The following is a 22,031-nucleotide window of genomic DNA, read 5'->3' on the forward strand; positions in this document are numbered from 1 at the left end:
ATTTAACAGTCCTCCAAAGACATAAAGGATCATCTTAGAGTGGAGCCTACCAGCTGACTCTATTCTTTATTCTGCTCCTCTGCAGTTATTCCCACCATTCAATCTTCCAGCTCACTTACTTAATGTTCTGCCTCAGTTATTCTACTATTGATTCCTTCTAGTGCATTTTTCATCTCAGTTATTGTGTTGTTCATCACTGTTTGTTTGTTCTTTAGTCCTTCTAGGTCTTTGTTAAACATTTCTTGTATTTTCTCAATCCGAGCCTCCATTCTATTTCTGAGATTTTGGACCTTCACTATCATTACTCTGAATTCTTTTTCAGGTAGGTTGCCTATTAACGCTTCATTTATTTGATTTTGTAGGTTTTTACCTTGCTCCTTCGTCTGTAACATATTTTTCTGTCGTCTCATTTTTTCTGATGTATGGGGCTGTATTCCTGCCTTAATGGTTGTTTGGCCTAAGGCGTCCAGCACTGGAGTTTGCAGGCAGTTGGGTAGAGCCGGGTCTTGGTGCTGAGATAAGGACCTCCGGGAGACCTCACTCCAATTAATATTCCCTGGGCTCTGAGGTACTCTGTTAGTCTAGCAGTTTGTTTGTTTTGTTTTGTTTTTTTTACGCAGGCCTCTCACTGTTGTGGCCTCTCCAGCTGCGGAGCACAGGCTCCGGACGTGCAGGCTCAGCGGCCATGGCTCACGGGCCCAGCCGCTCTGCGGCATGTGGGATCTTCCCGGACCAGGGCACGAACCCGTGTCCCCTGCATCAGCAGGCAGACTCCCAACCACTGCGCCACCAGGGAAGCCCAGTCTAGCAGTTTGGACTCGGCACTCCCACCAAGGAGCTCAGCCCCAACCCCCGGTCTGGGAACCAAGATCCTGCAAGCCACGCAGCATAGCAATAGAAACACACACACACACACACACACACACACACACACACACACACACACACACACACACAAAGGAGCAGTACAGGGGCTTCCCTGGTGGCGCAGTGGTTGAGAGTCCACCTGCCGATGCAGGGGACACAGGTTTGTGCCCCGGTCCGGGAAGATCCCACATGCCGCGGAGCGGCTGGGCCCGTGAGCCATGGCCGCTGAGCCTGCGCGTCCAGAGCCTGTGCTCCGCAACACGAGAGGCCACAACAGTGAGAGGCCCACGTACTGCAAAAAAAAAAAAAAAAAAAAAAAAAAAAAGGAGCAGTACAATAACAGAAATAAAAAATAAAATAAAATTAGAAAAAACAAAAAATATATTAGGAAAAATAAAAATATAAGTGAAACAACTACAACAAGGTAAAACAGAACCACAACAGAAAAAAAAAAAAAGGGAACAAGCCAAAAGGAGCTGAATAACAAACTATAAAGAATAAAATAAAATTAGAAAAATCAAAATATAAATGAATCAACAACAACAAGATAAAACAGAAACACAACCTAAAAAAATTTTAAAAAGACCCTTGGCTGTGGGGGCAGAGCTTAGGCAGGGGCAGAACTTAGGCGGGGGTGGGGTTTAGTGTGGGGGAACCTAGGCGTAGCACCTGTGGGGAAAGGCAGCATGGCCTGAGGGGGGCCTTGGTGTGCAGAGTTTGGAGTTCAGAGGTAAGGCCCTGGGTGGGGGTGTGTGGATGGAGCTTAGGCTCAGCACTGCTGGACCTCCGAGGGCAGAGGATTAGGCCCAGGACCTCAGCAGGCTCCCCACGGGCCCAAGTGGGCAGGGAAATGCTGGCTGTGCTCCCTTCCATTCCTCCCCTCTCCCGAGGGTCTCCCCTGTCCCTGTTGATCCGCTAACCATGGGTGGGCCCCACCTGGTCTGGGAACCCCTCCCCTCCCCCAGCCGCCCCTCAGGGGCGCCGGTCCCATCCCACCTCCACTTCTCCTTCCCCCTCACTCCCCAACATGTCACACTCCCCCTACCCAGTCACTCAGTGGTTCCTACCATCCTCTTCGATGTCTGTGGTCCCCCACCAGTGCCTGGTAGGTGCCCTAGCTGTGCAGAGATGCGAACTCAGCGTCCTCCTACTCTGCCATCTTGACCCCGCCCCCATCAAATTGTTTTATGGTAGTAGTAGGAATACTTTTTAAATTTCTCCCTAATGTCATTACATTGGCATTTCAATAAATGCCAAAAAAATTTTTTAAATATATTTTGATTGTTTCCTGTGAATTAAAAGTCTTGGGTCAAAATTCAATACAGGTAAAATTTAAAGTTCCTTCTAACAAAATAAAAAATTCTCAACTTCAACCCATGGGCCACTTATATAAGATATTTGTTATCATTAAACAGTTGTGCAGTAAGTGAATTTAGATTGTCTCTTGAGTTCACTGGACCTTTATTACTCTCATAACCTCAAGTTGATAGACTAAATGTTGTCCAATATTTAAATAATCATATTTGTTTAAATATGTATACCCTAAAATGAAATAAAACTATTTTTTGAAACTACAAACAATTCAAACAAAACTATAGTACTTTCAGGAACAGCCACAAAGGATTTCATTTTATTTAATTTTAGAATAAATATCAAGGCAATGAGGCACTAACCCTATAAGAAAATCTTGTACATAAATAAAACTAGATAATCAAAGAAAAAAAATTTTAAGGTAAAATAGTTTTCCTTTTCACCTAAACACTGAGAATAATTTTAGTGGGCATCAACAAGGAACAAACAGAAAAGGCAACAACATATGAGACTTGGGAGATGTTGCCTTTATAGGAAGTAAACTGTGGGGGACCCCATGACCAGGGCAGCACCAGGGCAGTTTCTGAGTTAGTAGGCACAGTCAACAAAACATCAACTCTGTCACATACCATGTAACCTTGAACAAGTTAGTTAACTTCTCTGAGCTTCAGTGTCCCAGCCTATAAAACAGGGACAATAGTATCTATCTTATGTCATATGTAAACTATCTTAAGTATATGGCACTTAGTAGAGATCAATAAATGATAGCTATTAAGAGACAAACCTGTATTTTAACTCTAGTGTAAATATATGTACATGGTTTTATTGAATCACCCTCAAATTCCTTTTCAATAACCACCAACACAACAAAATTTTGTTCTACATTGTATACAAAAGGAACTAAAGATTTCTGATCTAATTATACAGCTTTTTCTTTTTTTCTGGCCAGGCCTGCAGCATATGGGGTCTTAGTTCCCCAACCAGGGATCAAACCCATGCCCCCTGCAGTGGCAGCTCAGTCCTAACCACAGGACAGCCAGGGAATTCCCTATATAGCTTTTAAATTGCAACTTACTTTCATTCTGCAGGATGTTAATGGCATCATCCATAATGCAGTCTGGTGAAAATCCTGCTGTCTTTGACAGTAAACCCAACAATGATGCAATTTTCAGTCTCACAGATGGATCATTCTCCTGAAACAAAAGCAGCTATTGTTACATTGATGCTCTACTCTCAGGAACATGGGAAACTAATATCTCAAAACAGAGTCAACAAGTATTTCTTAAGCTTTATTTCTGAAAAATTAACTTTATATGCTTTGGGGGCAGAAAGTTTTTCTCAATCTGTATGTTACACCTAAATACTGCAAAGTGAATGGGAATATTTTATGCCTTCCTGATGTCATTAACTTCTAAGGAGATGTGTGCTTTTGGGATTAAAAGTAACTTTCCTCCACTTTGCAGTAACATTAGACGTGAGTTGCAGCAACTTGGACCACCAACACTGCCAGCACTGGGCACTCAACATTGCTGTCAGCACCACTGTTTTTGGAGCCCCAGAAATTGGGTGCTGCAGCTACTACTGCTATCACCAGAAAGAAGTTTTCGTTCTACCTGTGTTTTTTTGGAACACCAGATCCTGATCAGAAGTCTGGGGCAGGTGATGGGATTTCCCAGGTGGTCCAGTGGTTAAGACTGTGCTCCCAATGCAGGGGGCCCAGGTTCAATCCCTGGACAGGGAACTAGATCCCACATGACACAACTAAAAATCCTGCATGCAGCAACAAAGATCCTGCGTGCCACAAGTAAGACCCGGCGCAGCCAAATAAATAAATATTTTAAAGAAAAGTCTGGGGCAGGTGAATCATTGTCTGGGTCTAGGTCCTGGGTCTGGGGCCCAGGGCAAGAGAGACTAAGACATGAGTTAGCGTGGCCCATTTAGCTTCAATATCGGGAGGTGGTCTCTAATTTGCACCAAGATTCCTATGGTGAGAAATTTTCCCCAAAGACCGAAAGGAACATGTCTTTTTGTTCATCACCATATCGCAAGTATGTAGCACAATATCTGGCACTAAGTAGACAGATGTTCAATAAACATAGGTAAAATAAAAAAAAAAAAAAGTACCTTGCCAACGCTAAGATTAAGCAAGCATTTCTGTCCCAAGGACAAAATTACTTAAATGTATGCTCAAAAGATGAAGTGCCTTCTAGATGTGACCCCAGTTTCTAAGGAGGTAACTGGGCACAACAAGAAGGCCTGAAGCAGGAGAAGGGACAAAAGATATGCAGTCAGAAGACCCTGAATCCTGGCACACCACTTACCATATGTTCAACCTTGGGAAAGTCATTTTCTTGGGAACTTAAGCTGTGGAGTGCAGCAGGAGAAAGGGCTTTGAAATTGGCCAGATTGAGGTGTGAAGCCTGGACTCACTATGTAATAGCTATATGTCTTGAACAGGCTAATTAATTTCCTAAGCCTCATCTGTGAAATGGGGCTAATAACAACCTCAAACAGCTACTGAGAGGAAAACAACTCACACAGAAATGGGCATACAGAAGGCAATCAAATATTAATGCCCTTCCTTCCTTCCTCTATGATCATCAGTCCTTTCATGTGGAGGGTAATAAAACCTGAACTGAATCCCTATGAATATGGTACTCCGATAGGTACCATAAAGAGCAAATAAAAAACACGTGAAAAATAAGGATGCAATCACCAAGCCCAGAATATGGGAAATTCCACAGGGTAAAATGCCTGGTTTTTAAACAATAAATATCATGGGAAAGAAAAGGTGGTGGGGGGAGGGAATGCTATAGATTAAAAGAAACTGAAAAGGACAGCTAAACTAACGAAATGCAACATGTGAATCCTGCTCAAACAAACCAACTGTAAAAAGACTTTAAGACAATCAGTGAAAGCTGAACATGGACTAGGTATTATACACTATTAAGGATTATTGTTAAGTGTCATTTTTTTAAGTCCTAAAAAAAGTCCTAATTTGTTAAACACAGATAATTAAGTGTTTATAGGTAAAATGATATGTTGCCTGGGATTTGCCCCACCCCCAAAAAAGTAGGGGAATGCACCAAACAAGAAGAGCAAAATGTTGATAATTGTTGAAGCTGGATGAGGAACACTGGAAAGCTCATATTATTTTCTCTCCTTTTGTGTATGTTTGTAAATTTACAAAAAAAAAAGTTAACTTTTTAGAAAAATCACATGAAAGTACTTATTCTATCTAAAATGCAAATTAATTTACTCATTCAACAAACATTCAAGGAGTACCTACTATGTGCCAAGTATCATTCTAGCTGCTGGGGATACAACAGTGAATAAAACAGAAGCAATCCCTGCTCTCATAGCGCTTATATTCAAGTGGATAAGACTGGCGAAAGAGGGAATCCTCTGGTGGTCCAGTGGTTAGGACTTGGTGCTTTCACTGCCATGGGCCCAGGTTCAATCCCTGGTCGGGGAACTATGATCGTGCAAGCCGTGTGGCTCGGCCAAAAAGAATAAAAAATTTAAAAATAAAGACTGGCAAAAGAAAATATGTAATTTCAGATGGTAAGCATTCTGAAGAAAAACGACGTGTGTAAGAGGTTAAAGAGTACTGTGGAGAGGCTGTTATAGACAGGACAGTGAGGGAAGTCCACTCTATGGATATGACTTTTGAACGGACACTTAACTGAGTGAGACAGAGAGCAATAGGAAGTTTTAGGGAAGCAGCATTCCAGGCAGAAGAATGTTGCAAACCCAGAATATGGAAGATTCTAAAATGCTGCATTTAAGAATACATACATACCTGTTACAGTGATTCTCTCCAGAGTAATCTCTGGAGAGTGTATTTTGTTTTCTAACTTTTTTATTTGCAGAGGCAAGTCTCATTCTTTATTTTATACACTTCTATACTGCTTGAATTTGTTACAATAAATGCTACAGTTGGGGTTTTTAAAAGAATGTTAAATTTAAAACTCCGCACAAACATTCATAACCCTTCAAAAGCTTCCCGTTTCCTATGGAAAGAAGCCCGAGCTGCTGAGCATGACACAACGGCCTGCCAAGACTGTCCCGTACGTCAGCTCCCACAATTCCCCACCACGCTTGATGCCATGAGGCTTCAAGTTTCTGTACTTCTGCTCAGATTGCTCCTCTGCCTAAACTGCTCTCCCTGCCTCCCACAGCCACTCCCTCCTGCCCCTCAGGTGTCAGCAACCCCAGGAAGTTTGTCTCCGATGCCTGAACTGGACAAGAGTGCCCTTCCCCTTGGACCACCCAATCAGCCTGGTGCAACCCTTTATCATGCCCCTCACCAGTGCACTGTAATTATCATAGTGTATTATGTGATTGTGTCTGTTTCCCCAACCAACCTGTGAGCTGCAGAGTGACAAGAGTGACAAGTGACAAGCAGAATGCCCAGAAAGCACTTCGTACATTCTGATAAAAATAAAGGGAAGAGTATAGGAAAAGGAAAAGCCACGTGTCCTACTTAATTCACTCGGTGAATTAAATAATTCATCCATCATCTGTTCAACAGGATTTCCTGAGTACTTACAAGGAGCCACTGTGTTTGGCCATGGGGATACACTGCCCTCATGGAACTTTAAGTTTTAATGGGCAAGGCAGACAATTGTCAAGTAATGTCCAAATACATAATTACAAAGTTGTACTGTAAAGGAAAAATAAAGAGTTCTATGAAAGCATATAACAAACACGGACTTTAATTTGAGGCAGAGAGAAAAGAATAAATGAATGCTCTCAGTCATGAAAGAACACCACAGCTTCCAGAACTGAAAAAGGGGGCAATGTGGCTAAAATGTAGACTACCATGAAATGCGGCTACAGAGGCAAGCAGGTGCCACAACTTTTTGAGAATTATGGCAAGTGCCTCTGATAGTGCCCAGAATGTAGCAGGAATTCAATACATATTTGTTCACTGTTGAATAAACAAATGAATAGTCTTTGTCCTAAGAACAATAAAAATCCTTTGAATAACTATAACGAGGAGAGTGACATAAACAGATTCAAATTTCTGAAATACCAAACCAGCCTCAATATAATGATTGGATTGGAAGGGGCAAAAGTAGCCAGAGACAAATTAAGAGTAATTGCGGTGCTTGCTTTGGCAGCACATATACTAAAACTGGGACAATAGAGAGAAAATTTGCATGGCTCCCATGCAAGGATGACATACAAATTCATGAAGCATTCCATATTTCTGAAAAAAAAATTAATCCTTTGAGCAGCGAAAAATAAAAAAAGGAGTATTTGATTAAAAAAATTATAGAACAGCAAAAGAATTTGAATGGTTCCAAAGAATTATTCATCTTTCCATTCATTCTTTTAATAAATTAAATAAAAGTTAATACGCGAAAAAAAAAAAAGAGTATACCACTATAGTCCAGCAAAAGGCAATGCCAAGACTCCCACTTACGTTATGGGCAGGCTAGATAATACAGAACAACCTTCCCGCTAAGGAAAACTAGAATAGTATTACAGATGCCAAAAAAGAAAAACATATGTGTGTGACTTCTCAAAGGAAACAATACAATGATATATTTAAAATACTAAAAACAAACAAATAAAGAAAAACAGCCAATCTAAAATTCTACACACAGCAAAAACATCGTTCAAGAAGGGAGGTAGGGGCTTCCCTGGTGACACAGTGGTTAAGAATCCACCTGCCAATGCAGGGGACACTGGTTCAAGCCCTGGTCCAGGAAGATCCCACATGCCATGGAGCAACTAAGCCCGTGCAGCACAACTACTGAGCCTGTGCTCTAGAGCCTGTGAGCCACAACTACTGAAGCCCGAGCACCTAGAGCCCGTGTTCCACAACAAGAGAAGCCACCGCAATAAGAGGCCCACGCACCGCAACGAAGAGTAGCCCCCACTTGCCGCAACTAGAGAAAAACCTATGCACAGCAACAAAGACCCAAAGCAGCCAAAAATAAATTAAATTAAATTAAATTAAATTAAAAAAAAAAAGAAGGAACGTAAAGGGAATTCCCTGGCAGCTCAGTGGTTAGGACTCAGCACTTTCACTGCTGTGGCCCAGGTTCCGTGGCTGGTTGGGGAACTAAGATCCCACAAACCATGCAGCATGGCCAAAAAAAAAAAGAATGGACGTAAAACTTAAACTTTTCCATACATACAAACACAAAGAATTTGTCACTGAGTGCCACCAGTAAACTCACAATAAATGGAAATATCAGAGGGTATTCATCAGCCAAAAGGAAAATAATCCCAGATGAATAAACAGTCACAGATACAAGAAGGAAAGAAAAGCAATGATAAATACATGTGGGTAAATGATAAATACATAGGTAAACTTAAATGAATATTGCCTGTAGAAAATAACCATGTCTTCCATAGTGAAAAATGGAGAATTAAAACATAAAACTTCATTCACACATGCAAGTCAGGAAGGTGGATAAATGAAGTTAAAGTCTTCACATTGTTCAAAATAGAAACTGTACCATTTAACACTTGACTTTGATCAGTCAAGAATTCATGTGATAGCTAGGTTATAACCAGTAAAAGAAGTGTAAAAGAATGTATAACTCCCAAGCTAATAAAAAAGAGGTGGAGGAGAGAATTTTTTTAAAAGAGTCAATGCAAAAGATGGCAAGAAATGAGAGAAACGAAAAGAACACTGAGCAGGTAAGACAAATAGAAGGCATTTAATAAGAGGGTAGATTTAAACCGGCATATATCAATAAACACATTAAATGTAATGAACTAAATGCTCCAACTGAAAAACAAACACTGTCAAGTGAAATTTTTAAAAAACTAACTACATGTTTTTTACATGGGTCATAAAATAAAATGTTATTAAAAAAGATGAAAATAAAAAGTAGAAATAGGTATACCATGTAAACTTTAATCAAGAGATAGTTGGTATCATAATATTAATATCAAACAAAGCCATTATATGCTGATATGATTATTTGTAAAGAATCCAAAATCTACACATAATTTATTAAAATTGTTAAATGAGCTTAGCAAGGTTGTTAGATATAGAATTTAATAAGCAAAAATCAATTGCATTTCTGAATATCTATTCTGTACTGTTAGAAAATAAAATTTTTTAAACATATCATTTACAATAACAAAATATTAACTACCTAGGAATAACTAACAAAAAGATGTACAAAAGGACTTTCCTGGTGGTGCAGTGGTTAAGAATCCACCTGCCAATGCAGGGGACACGGGTTCGAGCCCTGGTCCGGCTCAAAATTTATAAAGAAATTAAAAGACCAAGAACAATTAATATATTCTTAAAGAAGAGGAAGGTGGGAGAAGTTGTCCTACCAGATGTCAAGATTTATTATAATGTTATGCTAAGACAGCATGGTATTGGCATAAGGATAGACAAACAGAACAGTAGAAGAGACAGCCCTGAAACATACCCACCCATATACAGACACTTAATTTACCAGAAAGGTGGTACTGCAAAACAATGGGGAAAGGACATTCTTTTCAATAAATGGTGCTGGGACATTTGGACTTCCATACCAAAGCATCACACACACAAATCAATTCCATGTATGAAAAAAAAATAGTAAGCTTCTAATAATAATGTAGCAAAATGTCTTAATGAGCTCAGGGTAGGTAAACCCTTCTTATATCAATCAAACAAGAAAAGCACAAAATATAACTCAAAAGACTGTCAAATTGGGTTACATTAAGAACTTATTTTCATCAAAATACAACATTAAGGGACTAAAAAGGGAGAAGATATTTGTAACATGTATAACCAAAGAACTTGTACCCAGAATACAAAGAATTCCCACAAAGCAATAAGGGAAAAAAAAAAAATGTGTAAAATAGGCAAGAGACATACATAGGTATTACCCAAAAGAATATCCAGTTAAACGTATTAAAGTTGCTCCCCTTTATAGTAATCTAAGAAATGTAAATTAAAGCCACAGTGACTACACATCCACAGGAATTGTCAAAATGAAGAAAATCGGGCTTCCCTGGTGGCACAGTGTCTGAGAATCTGCCTGCCAATGCAGGGGACATGGCTTCGAGCCCTGGTCTGGGAGGATCCCACATGCCACGGAGCAACTAGGCCCGTGAGCCACAACTACTGAGCCTGCGCATCTGGAGCCTGTGCTCCGCAACGAGAGGCCGCGATAGTGAGAGGCCCGCGCACCGCGATGAAGAGTGGCCCCTGCTCGCCGCAACTGGAGAGAGCCCTCACGCAGAAACGAAGACCCAACACAGTCAAAAATAAATAAATAAATAAATAAATTTATTTAAAAAAAAAAAAATGAAGAAAATCAATTGCAGCTATTGGAAAGTATGTGGAACAACTGGAACTCTCACACAGTGCTAATACGAGTGTAAACTGGTATTACCACTTTGGAAAACAGTTGGCTCAGTAATTCCACTCCAGGGTATATACTACACAGAAATGCAAGCCATGCACACCAAGAGACTTGTATAAAAATGTCTGTGGCAATATTTCTTATAATAGCTAAAACCTGGAAACAGTCTAAATGTCCATCAATAATAGAATGAATAAATAAATTATGGTATACTCATACAATGAAATCTTTTTTTTTTTTTTTTCTTTTTTTTTGTGGTACGCGGGCCTCTCACTGTTGTGGCCTCTCCCATTGCGGAGCACAGGCTCCGGACGCGCAGCCTCAGCGGCCATGGCTCACGGGCCCAGCCGCTCCACGGCATGTGGGATCCTCCCGGACCGGGGCACGAACCCGTGTCCCCTGCATCGGCAGACGGACTCTCAACCACTGTGCCACCAGGGAAGCCCGAAGTCTTATACTGTAGTAAAAATGAATGAACTACAGCTACAGTTAATAATATAGATAAATCTCACAGAATTTTGAGCAAAAGTCCCACAAAAAAAGATACATACAGAGAGGGAGGGAGGGAAAGAGGAAGGAAGGAAGGAAGGAAGGAAGGAAGGAAGGAAGGAAGGAAGGATGGAAAGGAGTGTGTTTTTTTTTAACCAAATAAATCTGTATTTAGTACAAGTTTAAATGGTAAAAAAAATTTTTAAAGGAATTTTTTACCCCAAAAGTCAGGAGAGTAGTGGTTATCTTTGGGAAAGGGGGGAGAAATAATTAGAAGGAGTTTTGAGGGGGCCTATGGGAGGCTGATTATATTCCATTTCTTGACCTGGATGGTAGTCACATACGGTGTTCATGTTGATCAATAGGCTATATGAGGTTTTTCTACGTATTCTTTACATGTTATATTTCATAATAAAGCTTAAAAATATGATAGTTGGGACTTCCCTGGCGGTCCAGCAGTTAAGACTCTGCACTTCCACTGCAGAGGGTGCGGGTTCGATCCCTGGTTGGGGAACTAAGATCCTGATGCTGTGTGGTGCAATCAAAAAATTAAAAAATAATAATAATAAATTAAAAATATGACAGTTGTTTATATTACTGAGGTAATGGAAACAGAGAGGTAGATGGACTTAAGAGATATTTAGAAGGTAAAATCAACATGAGTTGGTGAGGAAGGGAATATGGAGAGAGGAAAGGGTGAGGGTTATATTTAGGATCCTTCTTGGGTTTCTGATTTAAGGGTCTATATTGTTGGTGGTACACTTCTTGCTATAAGGTAAACTGGAGAATGAAGGGAGATACCAAATTCAGTTTTGAACACAAATAAAAGCCAATTCTTTATGGACTTCATATCATTAAAATAACATCATCAAATCAAGTAATTGTCTTTCAGAGACAATACATTAGTCAAATACCCTAATTCTGCAGTGAAAGAGGACAGAAAAGATACATAGCCTTTCAATGGTCTGGAATGGAGTCACAGACCTCCAAACACAAGGGAGCAGCACAGAAAACAGAAGTACTAAGTCTAGCAGATAAGAGGAAGGCAAGGAGGAAAGAGAGTATCTGACCTAGTAACATTCTTTCTTCATCTAGATACTTTACTCAAGTTCTTCTACTTTCTGAAATTATCCCCTGGTACCCTTCATGCCTAAGCTTAAAACTGCCTCGGGGGAAGGCCTCTCTAATAATTGCTCTTCTCACATTAAAACTGTCCTTGTTCAGGCTTTCCTCATCTTGCTGTAGACTTATCAGTCTCCTAGTTGGTCACCCTAACTCCCGCTTGCCCTCATTCAGTTCCTCCATCCTCCATACCGCCCCCGAGAGTGACATGTCTAAAACAAAAACCCCCAAGGTAGAATACAAGAACCTTCCATTAGACAAGATTTCTAGTCTGAAGTAAAGAGTTCTCAATTTAAAATCTACACCAGGGACTTCCCTGGTGGCGCAGTGATTAAGAATCCGCCTGCCAACGCAGGAGACACGGGTTCGAGCCCTGGTCCGGGAAGATCCCACATGCCACGGAGCAACTAAGCCCGTGTGCCACAACTACTGAGCCTGAGCTCTACTGAGCCTGAGCTCTACTGAGCCTGAGCTCTAGAACCCACAAGCCACACTGCTGAACCCAAATGGCACGACTACTGAAGCCCGTGGGCCTAGAGCCTGTGCTACGCAACAAGAGAAGCCACCGCAATGAGAAGCCCGCGCACCGCTACGAAGAGTAGCCCCCGCTCGCCGCAACTAGAGAAAGCCCACACACAGCAACGAAGACCCAACACAGCCAAAAATAATTAATTAATTTAAAAAGTAATAAAATAAAATAAAATCTACAGCAGCCAAACTACCTGTATTTCTTCTAACGTGATAAGTTATTTCACATCTCGATGCCTTTGCTCACAATTGCTCCTTCTTTCTAAAACGTCTTTCCTCCTACTTTCCAACTACCCATAATCTGATTAAGATTCATCTCAAGCATCACTACTCTATAATGCCCTTCTAGGCCCGTGCTCCCAAGTACAATTGATTACCCTCTTCTTTAAAGTTATATCATAACCTGTCTCAGATTTTGTAGCACCTATAACATTGTATTATTATCCATTTTTTGTCTAATCTACCCAACTAGACTCAGATCAGGGATCATATATTAATCTCTGTATCATCAACATGAAGCACAAGGCCTGGCACAGAATTAGAATTCAGAACACTTCGAGTGAATGAAAAAAATAAACAAATGAATAACTCAAGCCCTTACCATCTATATATCACATATATATTTGATCTACCAACTATACTACTGGCCCTTAAAGGACAAAGAACATGTCTCACAGTTCCCAACATCCTCCACAGCAACTAACACAGTAGTATAAGTGAAGAACCCCTCATGTGAAATATTAACAAGTTCAGCTACAGAAAACCTTGGATGAGAAAAGCAGAAGCCAAAGTAGTTATCTACTAAAATACAAGATACCACATTTCTGTATAAAATAGAAGAATAAAAAAACACTATAGTCATCAATCTAGAAATGGACCCATTTATCATCCCTCCTCCTTTCCTCTGGGGCTAGAATCTGCTAGACTAATGCACACAGCATGGCCTGGTTAAAGAGCTTGGGGTCTGACATCAGAATGCCTGAGTCCAATTTTTCTTTTAGACATGGTAACGGTATTGTGATTATGTTTTTAAAAAGAGTCTTTATTGTTTAGAGATATAAACTGAAATTTATGAATAAAATGATATGATGCCAGGAATTTGTTTTCACAAGAATCTGGTAGAGGGTGAGAGTGGAGGAAATGGAAGTGGACAGTAGGAGTGGGGGTGGGAATAAAACAAATTTAGACATAAAATGATAATTGTTGAAGATGGGTAATGAGTACATGGGAATTAAACTATTCTCTCTAATTGTATACATAGTTGAAATGTTCCATGACAAAAAGTTGAAAACAAAATTCCATACAGTCCAGCAATTCCACCCCTGGGTATTTATCAGAAGAAAACAAAAATACTAATTCCAAAAGATATACGCACCCCTATGTTTGTTGCAGCATTATCACAGCCAAGATTCGGAAGCAACGTTAAGTGCCCATCAATAAATGAATGGATAAAGAAGACGTGATTTATATATACAATGGAATATTACTCAGCCATAAAAAAAGAATGAAACCTTGCCATTTGCGACAACATGGATGGACCGAGAGGGTATTATGCTAAGTGAAATAAGTCAGAGAAAGACAAACACCGTATGATTTCAGTTACATGTGGAATCAACAAAACAAAACAAATGAATTAAAAAAAAAAAAAAACAACAAATGAATAAACACAACAAAACAGAGAGTCATAGATATCGAGATACATAGGTGTTTGCCAGAGGGGAAGGGGTTGGGGGGGAGGAGAGAAATAGCTGAGGAAGATTAAGAGATATAAACTTCCAGTTGCAAAATAAATGAGTCATGGGTATGAAATGTACAGGGTGGGGAATATAGTCAATAACTATTTAATATTTTGTATGGTGACAAATCATAACTCAACTTATTGTGGTGAACATTTTGAAATGTATGGAAATACTGAATCACTATACTGTGTAACAGGAACTAACATAGTGTTGTAGAAAACAAGGCATTTTACAAAACAACTGACCAAATTTCTTTAACAGGTCAATGTCACCAAAATAATAAAAACTGTTCTAGATTTTTAAAAAAGCAAATGCCATGTGTGGAGACAGTTTGCATTTCGATTTGAACAAATCAACTATAACAAGATATTTGGGGAACAACTAGAGAAATGTGAATATGGACTATTTGTTAGATGACGTTAATTTTACTTGAGATGCTTAGATGGTTATATTTTTTAAGTGTCCCTTTGTAAGAGGTATTTACTGAACTATTTAGGGAAAAATATTATGATACTTTAAAAAACTTCAGGAAAACAAACTGAGCAAATTTGACAAAATATTAATAACTATTTAATCCCAAAGATGGGTATTTGGCAGTTCATACAGTATTCTCTACTTTTCTATAAGCTCAATAATTTTCATACTAAAGTTTAAAATCCAAAGTCATCTGTGATTCAAATATTTGAAAATTATTTCTTCTTTTACTTCAGATCTTACTTACAAATAAAAACTGAAAAATAAACCATTTTGCAAATTTCATTTTCTGCTTAAAATATTTCCTCTATTTAACTATGCATGAATTGATGTTTTTTTCTAACCCATGAAAATAGAGAAATAAAATGCCACTTAGCTAAAAAAGTAAAAAAAAAAAAAAAAGGGCTATTGCAGTTAGATATGAGGGCCTTGAATTAAAGCAGTAACAGCAGAATGAGAGGACTATATGCCAGAGACAAATCTGGTTACAGAAGGGTCATGGTTGAAGTTAACTCCTCCTTTGTGCTCCAATGCACTCTCAGTACTCTGAGCAATTTGATGCATTTTATCATTCACATCTGTTTCCATCTAGATACTGTAACCTTTTTTTTTTTTTTTTGACTGCATTGGGTCTTCTTCGCTGCGTGTGGGCTTTCTCTAGTTGCTGCAAGCAGGAGCTACTCTTCATTGCGGTGCATGGGTTTCTCAATGCAGTGGCATCTCTTGCTGTGGAGCACGGGCGCCAGGCGTGCAGGCTTCAGTAGTTGTGGTGCACAGGCTTAGTTGCTCCACAGCATGTGGGATCTTCCCGGACCAGGGCTGGAACCCGTGTCCCCACTCTGCCACCAGGGAAGCCCCTGAAAGCTTCTGATAATAGGATCTTTTTGGACCTTTTGGATCTTTTTTATCTCTGTATCCACAGTGCCTAGCACATGGAAGACACTCAGTAAAAGACTGTTGAATGACCACGTTATTATTTATTTTGCATATTAACCTATTCTGCAGACACATGATACAACTCCTATACATACTCCCATATACACTCTCATCAGGTCCTCAAGACCTTCTTACCTTGTAATAATGTTCCAAGAGAATCCTGACTACTCCCTCCACACTTTCTGCCTCCACAGGCTTCCTGGCAAACTGAAGTAGGTACTGCAAAGCATCTGCTGGGGAGGTAGCCTTACACAGATCTATGTGGAGTGCTGCAGATTTACTTGGTTTTGTCAGTCGGAGTTTCTTAGTAGCAATTTCCTCCTGCTGTTGCTGCAAGAGGGTAGGAAAGATAAAACATGAAAACTTGACTGAAAACAGAGAGCTGCAAATTTAACTTTACCTTGTTTGATGGAAATAATTTTTCCTATACCAAAATAATGTATTTAGGTAACAGACCCAGCTTAAACAAAAAGCAGTGTTATGAACTGGGAAAGGAGCCAACTGGAGACAAAGCTATGAGTCCCAATTTTGCTTTTCACTAGCTCCTACAGCTTTGGGCAAGTTATTTAACTTCTCTAAGTCTCAGTTTCTTTCTCTGTAAAGTAGGTCCACGAATATTTTGTTCTGCCTATCTCTTAGGATTGCTGTAGCTTTAGGGTTAAGAGGACACACAAAGGATCTGCTCCACTCCTTATTAGAAAAGAAATCTCAATTCGACAAATATATTCAGACTGTGCTGAGGCACTTACTAGGCTCACCTTGCCTCCTAAGAAAACTACAACTGATGGGAATGGTCTGCAGCTTACACTGAGGAAAAAAATCTTCCTCTCATAACAGATGACTATTTTCACCCAAATCATTCTACCTTTGTTAGAAGGATGGTCAGTATAGGAAAGAAATACATTGCCATATGCCTAGCAAACTGCAGCTACTTAACAAATATTTACTGAATGATTGATTTGGAATTAGAAGTTGTCTCTGATTCCAACTCTGCTGCTCTATTCTAAGTATGTCATGATTCACATTTTTATCATCCATAAAAAACAGAAATGATGACCTACCACTAGTCTATCTCAATCAGGGATCCTCATCTGAACCACAGAACACACAAAATTAGCTGAGTAACTATTTTCTCAACTTTCCCAAGGATGGTGCCTAACTAGAACTATTCTAGATGCATCTGTTACATATGATGAGTGCCAGAAAGTTCACGTAAAAGGGAACCTGTTACTCCAGGGCTTACGTAAGGCCCTGGTGTGTAGACATAGAGAAGATCACAACAGAAGATAAAAGTTGCAATCAATAGTAATCATCAGAAAACTACTAGAGCTAATCAACGAACTTGGTAAAGTTGTAGGATACAAAATTAATGCACAGAAATCACTTGCATTCCTATACACTAAAAATGAAAGATCAGAAAGAGAAATTAAGGAAACAATCCCATTCACCATTGCAATAAAAAGAATAAAATACCTAGGAATAAACCTACATAAGGAGGTAAAAGACCTATACTCAGAAAACAGCAAGACACTGATGAAAGAAATCAAAGATGACACAAACAGATGGAGAGATATACCATGTTCTTGGATTGGAAGAATCAACACTGTGAAAATGACTGTACTACCCAAAGCAATCTACAGATTCAATGCAATCCCTATCAAATTACCAATGGCATTTTTCACAGAACTAGAACAAAAAAATCTTAAAATTTGTATGGAGACACAAAAGACCCTGAATAGCCAAAGCAATCTTGAGAAAGAAAAATGGAGCTGGAGGAATCAAGGCTCCCTGACTTCAGACTATACTACAAAGCTACAGTAATCAAGACAATATGGTACTGGCACAAAAACAGAAATATAAATCAACCGAACAGGATAGAAAACCCACAGATAAACCCACGCACCTATGGTCGACTAATCTATAACAAAGGAGGCAAGGATATACAACGAAGAAAAGACAGTCTCTTCAATAACTGGTGCTGGGAAAACTGGACCGCTTACAGGTAAAAGAATGAAATTAGAACACTCCCTAACACCATACACAAAAATAAACTCAAAATGGATTAAAGACCTAAATGTAAGGCTGTACAGTATAAAACTCTTAGAGGAAAACAGAGGAAGAACACTGTCATAAATCACAGCAAGCTCTTTCTTGATCCACCTCCTAGAGTAATGGAAATAAAAACAAAAATAAACAAATGAGACCTAATGAAACTAAAAAGCTTTTGCACAGCAAAGGAAACTATAAACAAGATGAAAAGACAACCCTCAGAATGGGAGAAAATATTTGCAAACGAATCAATGGACAAAGGATTAATCTCCAAAATATATAAACAGCTCATGCAGCTCAATATTAAAAAAACAAACAACTCAATCAAAAAATGGGCAGAAGACCTAAATAGACATTTCTCCAAAGAAGACATACAGATGGCCAAGAAGCACATGAAAAGCTGCTCAACATCACTAATTATTAGAGAAATGCAAATCAAAACTACATGAGGTATCACCTCACACCAGTTAGAATGGGCATCATCAGAAAATCTACAAACAAATGCTGAAGAGGGTGTAGAGAAAAGGGAACCCTCTTGCACTGTTGGTGGGAATGTAAATTAATACAGCCACTATGGAGAACAGTATGGAGTTTCCTTAAAAAACTAAAAATAGAATTACCATATGACCCAGCAATCCCACTACTGGGCATATACCTGGAGAAAACCATAATTCAAACACACATGCACCCCAATGTTCACTGAAGCACTATTTACAATAGCCAGGTCATGGAAGCAACCTAAATGCCCACAGACAGACGAATGGATAAAGAAGATGTGGTACATACATACAATGGAATATTACTCAGGCATAATAGGGAACGCAATTGGGTCATTTGTAGAGACATGGATGAACTTAGAGACTGTCATACAGAGTGAAGTAAGTCAGAAAGAGAAAAACAAATATCGTATATTAACACATATATGTGGAATCTAGAAAAATGGCACAGATGAATCAGTTTGCACACAGAAATGGAGACACAGATGCAGAGAACAAACGTATGGACACCAAAGAGGGAAAGGGGTGAGGGGTGGTGGTGGGATGAATTGGAAGATTGGGATTGACATATATACACTAATACATATAAAAAAGATAACTAATAACCTGCTGTATTAAAAATAAAATTCAAAAAAAATTTTTCCTTAACGCTTGATGCATCATAATGATACCTTGAGCAATCACCTCTTTACAAATTTACACTTCTACAGAGAAGAGACTAGGATTATTCTAGACAGGAACATGGCATGGCATAATAAAAAGACCAAGGGCTTTGAAGTCAGAGGAATTTGAGTTCAATTACCACTTACTAGCTAGAGGAGGCCTTCTCCTTCTTCTATAAAAAGGAATACAATACCTACATCATAGGGATATTTAAGAAGTCTAAAGTATAATGTCTTTATTGTGCAAACACATAATAAGCACTAGATACATATCAGTTCTCTCTCCCTCATCTTCATAGCAGAGGAAAAATAAGAGAAGCAGTAAGATCTCATTTCATCACTCCATGGTAACCATGCATGAACAATGAAGTGAAGAAATGAGCTCTTCTCTTAAAATCCTTACCAATTTCCATCCTATTCCACACAAATTTGGTCTTCAGTGTTATCTGGGCTGCAGTTAGGTCAAAAGATTGGAAAGATTTTTTTCCCTAGGGAGTATATAAGGAGAAGGACAGACCAATATCTGCTATCATTCAACCATCTACAACATTTTAGTGAGCCAGGCCTTATGGTCTATCCAGGGAACACAGATGAACCACGCATCATCTCTGCCCTCGAGGAGCCCAAACTGGTGGGGAGATATGTACACTAGTAATTATAGTAGCACTCAGTGGTAAGTACAAATAGATGAGTGCTACAGAAGCAGGGGAGGAGAGACTAGAGCAAAAATATAAGTCCACTGAGTGGAGAACAAAGAGAGAGGGAAGCATGACATCCATTCTATGTAAAGGAGACAATAGATACAAAAGTTTGGAGAGGTGCAAACACGTGGCATGCTGGAGGAGGGGTGAGTAGTCTTGGTAAGGGGGAACAACAGAATACTGGAAAGAAAGGAAGTGACATTTCACAACAAAGTAAAAGTACTTAATGCCACTGAACCCTACACTTAAAAAATGGTTAAAATGATAAATTCTGTGTTATATATATTTTGCCACAATTTTTTAAAAAGGGGGGCAAACGAAACAGAGCCAGGAAATCCCAAAAAGCAAGCCACAGAAGAGGGAGCTCTGTGAAGTCAGAAAGCTTTCCTGAATGTTGACTCATTTTAAAAGTTGAGGAAAACTAATTTCACATAAGAAGGAGCAACAAAAGAGTGTAAAGGTAAATATCAAAGTTATTTTCAGAAAAAAACAAGAATAAGAAGCAAACTAACTTCCCTACACACAATGGGAATACGTCACAAAGTGTCCACAAAACAAAAAAGGCAGTGATACAGCTAGAAGGAATACTGTTAAATCACAAAGAGCTAGGAAGTTTGGCTAGGGAGTTTTTACAAAAAGAAATAGCTGTTAAAAAAAAGGGTTGGGGGGGGGGGCTTCCCTGGTGGCGCAGTGGTTAAGAATCCGCCTGCCAATGCAGGGGACATAGGTTCAAACCCTGGTCCAGGAGGATCCCACACGCCACGGAGCAACTAAGCCCGTGCACCACAACTACTGAGCCTGCTCTCTACAGCCTGCAAGTCACAACTACTGAGCCCGTGTGCCACAACTACTGAAGCCCGCGCGCCTAAAGCCCGTGCTCCGCAACAAGAGAAGCCACCGCAGTGAGAAGCCCGCGCACCACAACGGAGTAGCCCCAACTCGCCGCAACTAGAAAAAGCCCGCGCGCAGCAACCAAGACCCAACGCAGCAAACAATAAATAAATAAATAAATAAATAAATAAATAAATTTATTTAAAAAAAACAAGTAGCTGTAAAAAGAGGAAGACTTGATTTGTCGATGCAATTACCTCTTTGTACTACAATCACAGATATGCCGTTCCGTATCTCCCACTCGCCTGTGAGTTCCTAAAGGACAGGGACCCTACTGTGTATTGGACTTTGTAGCTCAGCACCTTTTACCATACCTAATACGTAGTAACCACTCTTTTACTCAGTAAACTCTTGTTGAAGGAATAAATGAAAAGTTTAAGGATCAGTGTCCTGCTGGATGGTCTAAAGCTTGCTACTCCACAAGTCTGTGGATGGAAGGATGCTACTGACTGGCATCAATTGAGGGCTTCTCAGAAGTGCAGATTATTGCCTCACCTCCCCGGCCCGATTTACTTACTGAGTAGAATCTACATTTTAAAAAGACCCCAGGTGATTTGGATACACGAAGTCTGAGAAGCACGACACAAGGTATGACGTGGGATCAACCTCTACTTCAGCTATATATATGAGGAAATACAAGGAGAATCACTAACTGCTGACACGGGTTTGGCCCACGAGTCCTTCAACAACTCTAAAGGAGGAAGGTATTGCCCTCCTCCCTAGGTGAACTGTTCCACCAATGGAAAGTTCCACCCCTATGAAGCCTGTGACCCTCGCCTGCTCCGACTGGGTCTTGAGGATTTCTATAGGCTCCTCTTCCAATCCCTTGAGCTCTGCATACAGCCAACTTGTCCCTGGGCGCTTTTTTTGTAACGGGAGTTGGGAGGCAATTTGCCACGAACTGGCTCATACTCCACCAGAAGCCTCAAAGTCCTCATCTGTAAAATGAGGATGCTAATGTAATACGAATAAAATGAAGTAACGAATAAGATATTTTCGTAGATTGTAAAGCGCTGTTTGTTTCTTCTAATAATTTTTTAGTGTCAGACTGCACGTATTAATGCTGACAACAACAGCGGCAAACGACACGCCCACTAAAGTGTAGCCTCAGAGACGCTGCCTACCAAAGCAGTAGGCATTCAACCCAGCTTTGTGGCGCCTGGTCTGGCAAAGTGCCTGGAGCGTGGAGAACCTTCGCCTACCCCCGACCGGTGCCGGGACCTTTCCTTCCAGAGCTTACCTGAACCACCTTAGTGAATTCCTCGTACACCCGCTTCTTCAGGTGCGCCGCCATGGCCGTCCGCGGACCCTCTCAGCTTCCGTACCCGAGGAAGGAGGTGGAGCGGAGGAGTCCGGAAAACCTGCCCAGGCCGGAGGAACCAGCCACGGTCCCACAAGGCAGTGGGGTTCCGGAAAAGAGAGGTCGCTTCCG

The 22,031-nt window shown here is 40.0% G+C and overlaps 1 protein-coding gene across 1 annotated transcript in view; it reads right to left on the bottom strand.

Annotated features, from left to right (window-relative positions):
- Nucleotides 1-22,031, bottom strand: part of INTS4 (integrator complex subunit 4) — a 113,827-nt gene extending 91,796 nt beyond the window's left edge. Inside the window, exons 1-3 of the mRNA XM_079929762.1 lie at nt 21,840-22,031; nt 15,935-16,129; nt 3,254-3,371 (exon numbers count right to left, since the gene is read on the bottom strand). Coding sequence (XP_079785888.1) covers nt 3,254-3,371; nt 15,935-16,129; nt 21,840-21,893 — 367 coding nt within the window. The 5' untranslated portion in view covers nt 21,894-22,031. The remainder of the gene's footprint in view (nt 1-3,253; nt 3,372-15,934; nt 16,130-21,839) is intronic.

The sequence above is a fragment of the Stenella coeruleoalba genome (assembly GCF_951394435.1).
Source record: "Stenella coeruleoalba genome assembly, chromosome: 8".
NCBI classification, from domain to species: Eukaryota; Metazoa; Chordata; class Mammalia; order Artiodactyla; family Delphinidae; genus Stenella; species Stenella coeruleoalba.